General features: G+C 49.0%; 1 protein-coding gene across 1 annotated transcript in view; it reads right to left on the bottom strand.

Moving 5' to 3' along the window:
• larp1 (La ribonucleoprotein 1, translational regulator) overlaps positions 1-6,130 on the bottom strand; it is a 15,522-nt gene extending 9,392 nt beyond the window's left edge. Inside the window, exon 1 of the mRNA XM_068731689.1 lies at positions 5,466-6,130. Within this exon, the coding sequence (XP_068587790.1) occupies positions 5,466-5,838 (373 nt within the window). The 5' untranslated portion in view covers positions 5,839-6,130. The remainder of the gene's footprint in view (positions 1-5,465) is intronic.
• Positions 6,131-6,382: the final 252 nt, after the last annotated feature.

Genomic DNA, 6,382 nt, shown 5'->3' with positions numbered 1-6,382 from the left:
AATTAAGAAGAAAAAAAAAAAAAGGTATTAATTCATCACAATTGAGAAGATGGAAATGAGAATGTTGATACGCAATTATATCAATTTACTGTTATAAACAACAAATCTGTGAATCAACTAATGGTTTCACTTCTAGTTGGAGTCTTTGGAAGAAGTGTAACAGAAGAACTCCTGCTGTACAACATGATGAATATTGTGTTTCATCACATTGTCACTGAGTGAACGAGTTATGAGAGTCACACACACACACACACACACACACACACACACACACACACACACACACACACACACACACACACACACACACACACACACACACACACACACCCCAGCACTTAGCTCCACTTTACAAAACCACACATCGGCACTCCCTCCAGGTCCGTGACCTTTATGACGGGTCCCCACAGATCGTAAAGCCCCCCGAGGTGTCCGATGACCGGAGAGGGGGTGTGTGTGTGTGTGTGTGTGTGTGTGTGTGTGTGTGTGTGTGTGTGTGTGTGTGTGTGTGTGTGTGTGTGTGTGTCCGTGCTGATTTTGAAACAACAGCAGCAGCGGCGGAGCAGAAGCTGCAGGAATGTCCAGCAGCTCTGAAACATCTCACACACTTCAGCCATTCAAAATCACACAACTTTATTTACACCCTGTAATGGAGCCGTTATGAGGACTTATTAAAAGGCACCGACTAGACTCAGAAATATAGATCATGTGTGACAATGTGGTTAAATGAAAACGCCTCTTCATAGGAGGAGTCATAAATACATTACAGTCTGTTATTATACATTTATATCCTGCTTACAAATGCAAATAGAGGAGGTTAAAGAAAAGAGTTGCTAAAATCATATATTTAAAAAAAAAAAAAAAATAAATAAAAAAGATCATAAATTAAATTTTAGACGAAAAGCTTTTGATTTGAAAAGAAGCCAAAAGTCTCGTTAGTGTGGTTGCTTCATTCGATACATTTGCATATGTTAATTAAGTTTCTGTAACGCACTAAAGGTATGCTAATACACCAAACAATACAGTGTAACAATACATCAGCCACAAACACGCATTAACTGGTTGGGCGATCATTTCTAATGTTCTAATGTTCCCGTTTCAGCAAAACACAAGAATGTTTGACGGACGGTTAGATTCCCAGTCGAGGCGATGAAGATCGACGTGTTCACTAACGTTCACTAATGTTCACCGACGTTCATTAATGTTCACTTAACGTTCACCGACGTTCACTTAACGTTCACCTACGCTCACCGACGTTCACTTAACGTTCACCTACGCTCACCGACGTTCACCAGTGTTCACTTAACGTTCACTAACGTTCACCAGTGTTCACTTAACGTTCACTAACGTTCACCAACGTTCACTTAACGTTCACTAACGTTCTGCTGCGCTCATTCAGCCATCATTACAGTGAAGCTACACAAACAAGCTGGAAGACCGTCAGTGAGTCGACGTCAACGAAGGAAAGACGCTCAGTAGTGAAGGAAATAAGGCAACACCCTCATGTGCTCTACTGATGAACAAGCATCCGTTCCATTGAGTGTTATTAGAAATATATGATCAGCCCTACAATGACGATACGTTAGCAGTCGTTGCTCAACAACATCATGATGATCTTTAGTCACGCAGTCCTGCAAAACGACGAGTCTGAATAGTACGGTTTTAGTGAAGATGCATGCGTCTGGGAAGCTTTAATTATAAGGACTGAGTTGCATAACAGTCAGAATTTGGCAACAATGGTTCTACAAAACACTCATTCTCATTCATTCAACACTCATTCTGTGGACGATGTGTCCCTTTAGCGGGACCCTAACCGGCTTAAACAAAGTAGATTCAGAGTGGGTTTTGTGTCATGGGCCGTCTGATCAATGGGACAACGTGTTGCTTCAGTGTGTTCTGTTGCTCAGTGTGTTCTGTTGCCCAGTGTGTTCTGTTGCTTCAGTGTGTTCTGTTGCTTCAGTGTGTTCTGTTGCTTCAGTGTGTTCTGTTGCTTAGTTTGTTCTGTTGCATTGCTTTTCTCTGCGGACCGGCTGAAGGACTGAACTATAACATTTATGAAAACACACTGGCTCCCTTGTTCTGCAGCGACGGATTGAAACAAGGCGGGGCAACAGCGCCGCTAACATTTAGCACCGAATCACCATTAACCCCCCCCCCCCACCCCCCCAAAACACACCGGTGACTTTAGGGCGACTGTTCAGAGGAACTGAGCCCACTTGTCTGGGAGACTAACTCACATTCTGGACTCCACATCTCAGCAACGAGAGCCGATGTTCAGAGCAACACACAAAGCAACACACTGTAGACGATCTTCACCGCGGCACAAACAGGGTCGCATGACGAACCACAGACCGAGGAGCCGCTTCAGCCGAACGCCAGAAGTTTAACCGTCAGACCGCCGTCGACTCTGCAGTCCGAGCCCCCCCCCCCCCCCCCCCCCCCGGCGCCGCCGCGGTCAGACCAGATTCTCACCTGCCGGGGATTCAAGCCGTGCGATGTCTCGACAGACAGGTGGGATAGGAAGTAGTGAAGCCAAGCGGCATTCCTTTGAACAACCCTCTCCCCCAGGCGTGCACACTTCCTCCCTTCTACCAGATTGGTACCTTATTGTAAACAAGGCACTGTGGTAATTGTTTTATCAGGAGGACAATCCCACTGAACCGGTGTGTCGGGCCTCTAGGGGACATACCAGGCATTCCGGTGCGACGTTGAACACAACCACAAGGATTGAGAGAACCTTCTAGTCTGTGACCAGAGCTTCAGACGGGACCGGCCCAGAGGAGCATCGCTGTGACGGCACCGATGCAGCCGCACACCCTGGAGATGAGACGGTCACCGCGGGGCCGGGTTTACTACCGAGATCACCGGCAACCAAAACACGGGCGAGGCAACTTTTCAAACCTCAAAATATGAAGTCAATGACGATAAAATGAAAGTGTTACTTCCTCCCCCAGCAAACAGTAACACCGGTCGGTAGTAGGACATCCGAGGCGCTGCTTATTCAAAATCCCAAATCCATTCAGCATCACTCCCACTGTGATTCTGAATCGAGCTGCCGGGAGGGGGGGGGTGCTCTTATCCTGGACACGAGTTCAGGGTCTTGTTGAAGGACACGCCGAGTAAACACAGCAGATTAGAGAGCGGTCTACCTGCGCCGAGAGACGCAACGTCTCACTGTTCGGTTACACTTTCTAGGACAAAAGCGTCGCCAGGAAACTGCCCCCGTCTTCGTAACTAATAAACTTTTTGCCATATTTGACACTAAGAGCTCAATTTCACGACACATATTTGCTTTTTTTGTCCTGTGAAATGTAAAGCTTTACTTTGCGTCTCCACAAATTACAGAAATTGAACCTGAGAAGGAGCCTAACTCGGTCATAAACAACAACAACTAGATGGGTTAGTATGGGGGGGGTGGGGGGGGCATAACTCTCTAAACAAACAACCAACAATCAGCAACCAGCCGACGTTGGTCTTTGAATCCAACATAAAGGGGGCACTACAGCCGGGTTATCTCAACCTCTGGCTCCCAGCCCGGCTTACTTGCTGATGTGACAGCTTTAGGAGCACATCCACCCAAACCCACCCCCACCCACCCCAACCCACGCATCCACCCAGGGCTAGGATTCAGGGTACAGGCTGTACCCTGAATCCTAGAGTCTACATCTGTAACAGGCGGCACCAAACAAGCCGGCCGGTCAAACGAGATGACAATACAAATCGCTGACAGACTCAGCATGACCTGACCGCACACACACACACACACACACACACACACACACACACAGGGCTGAGAGACAAGAAACCACGTTGCCCTACATCATAGCAGATAATTGAGCTGTGTCCATGAGCATCACCAATAACCACTCCACACCATCGATTAGCTTATTTGATATCATGCCGTTTATTGTAGAACACCCGTGTGTGTGTGTGTGTGTGTGTGTGTGTGTGTGTGTGTGTGTGTGTGTGTGTATATATTGTTTAGACTAAATGCAGAAGCCATGATGACTCTAGTCTCAGCCTGTTAGCTCTCATGCTAACCACCGCTAGCTGGGTGGACAAGCAGCCATTAGCCGGGTTTTTGTGTCGCGCTGACAACAGGTACACGACGTGACAGCCGGGCTATTAACCACAAAACAGACAGGCTGCCTCACGCGAGAGACAGCCTCACGCGATGCGTGGCCTCCCGAGTTTACAAGGCTCGAGCGCAGGTAGGCCGAGTGCTAGCTAGCTGGTTAGCTTAGCTAGCAGCGCCCATGCCTTTCTCTCGGGGAACACGTGGAGTGAACACGTGACGCCTCACAACAAGGCTGCTCTTTTTTTTTTTTTTTTTTTTTTTTTTAAAAGAGATTAAACGAGCAGATGTTTCACGTTGGCGGCTGTGTAAGAAAGGATCTTTAACAGCCTGACTTGTTGCATCTATGCAGATGCACAGTAGCAACACGGAGGCTAAGCTAACATGTGAGTGGGAAGGGCTCCGCGACGCACTAGGCCAAAGAGGACTCGGGTGTGCTATTGTTAGCCGGCTAAAGCTAGCTTACTTAACACAGCCGGCCAAACTCGTGGCTTTCTTCTTCTTCGTGTGATTGATGCAAAGCGAGACGTGGGCGGATGTCACTGCTGTGTGGCAAAAACCCGACCCCCCCCCCCCCAAAACAAAAACCCAAACACATGTAAACAGTAGTGAGGACCGGTTTTTTGGTAGTATTTGGCAACAGTGGGGAGTGTGTCAGAGTGCTAAGCTGGGTGGAAGTAGATCACACACACACACACACACACACACACACACACACACACACACACACACACACACACACACACGGGAAGAACATGGTGATGAAGCAGGATGGACGTGTGTGTCTTAAAAACGTTAAAGTCACTGCAGCAGAGCATGCACGGTGACACTGCTCAAATCATCACGAGCCCCCCCCCAAAAAAAATACACCAAAACTTGGACGCACACAAGTTTGCCTGGTGTGATGACATGATCACAGCCATTGCACGACAACACCGCGTGCAGAGAACAGGAACGAGCCTCTTAAGTACACGTTGAACTGGAGGAGCAAAGTTTGTGTTGCGTTTTTAAGAGAGATCATTTTTGTGCCTTTTGCACTTGTATTTAAAACCGGGTGTAATAATCCCGTGTGCACACCTCAACTCCAGGAATAGCCTTCACTGGGAGGAGGAGGGGGGGGGGCTTTCACTCCAAATATATCCAGCTTGCAGGGAGCAACAAGAGGGCGACCACAGACTGGGCTTGTTTATGCACTTTTTTTTCTTTTCTTTTTTTTAAGTATTAATTAAATGCTATCTGACCCCCTTCCTCTTCCTCTTCCTCCTCCTTCTCCTTCTCCTCCTCCTCGTGACAGCTGCTCGGTCGTCTCGTGTGACCACACCTGGACGGACAGACACTGGAAACACAACACTGACAGCCACTTAAAAAACATGAAAGGGAGGGTACGAACCGTGGTGTGCTTGTCCATTCACGCTGACCACGGTCACCACCGCATTCATTTTCCTAGTCCACGGGTTCACCTTGGGCGGGGGAGCTTCAGTGAACTCCTTTCGGCCTTTAACACCGTCCTCGTTTTGCTTATCCTCCTCCTCTGTCGCCTCGTTGGAGGTCCGCTCCTCCGCGTCCTCGGCGGTGGTCCCTCCCTGCCGCCCGGGGCTGCTGCCGCCGCTCCCCGGCTCTGCGACACCCGTCTGCCGGGTCTTGGCACCGTCGTCGCCCCGTGAGTCCTCGCCGCTCCGCGCGTCCTCCTCCGGCATCACTTCTCCGTGCTCTGTCGCCAACAGCGGGTTGCCCGGCAGGAGAGCCTCCACCTGAGTGGCCATTTCCACACGCCGCCGTCTTTCTTCCCCCTTCAGGATTACCAGTCCTCTTCTTCCCCCCCCCCCACCCTCCTCCTCCGGGCCCGAATTCGCCTTCAATTTCAAAAGCAAACGTGAAGTTGTTCCGGCGGAGTCTGCCGCTCCTCTGTCGCTCCTCAGACCAAAAAGATCTCCAGCCTAAGACGCAGAGTAGTCGGCAATAAAAACACGTACACAAAAGAAAGAAACGTGTCCCAGGGCCTCGCAGGATTACAACCTTATCTCCAACACTAGCAGCAATATGGATGATCCCCACCACGCGATATAGGGGTACGCGCACGTACTGTGTACTGGGCGGGAGGGGGAGTAGCCACGTAAAGCCGGGAGCGCGCTTTGGTTTCAGGTCGAGATGCTGCTTTCAAGTGCTTCCTCGGCGTAAAGCCTCTCGAAATCCACGATTTCCGAAGTCACAAAGTGTCCCTTTAAAAAGTGCCTTCAGTGCTGAATGTATGATGGATGCAGAGTAGTTATTGTTTTCTTTAATCTAGTTTATTTCAGTGTTTGAAAA

This window comes from Cebidichthys violaceus, unplaced genomic scaffold (assembly GCF_023349555.1).
Source record: "Cebidichthys violaceus isolate CVI_PGR_0920_01 unplaced genomic scaffold, fCebVio1.0.p SCAF_53, whole genome shotgun sequence".
Classification (NCBI taxonomy): Eukaryota; Metazoa; Chordata; class Actinopteri; order Perciformes; family Stichaeidae; genus Cebidichthys; species Cebidichthys violaceus.
This window is presented reverse-complemented; position numbering and strand designations above follow the sequence as displayed.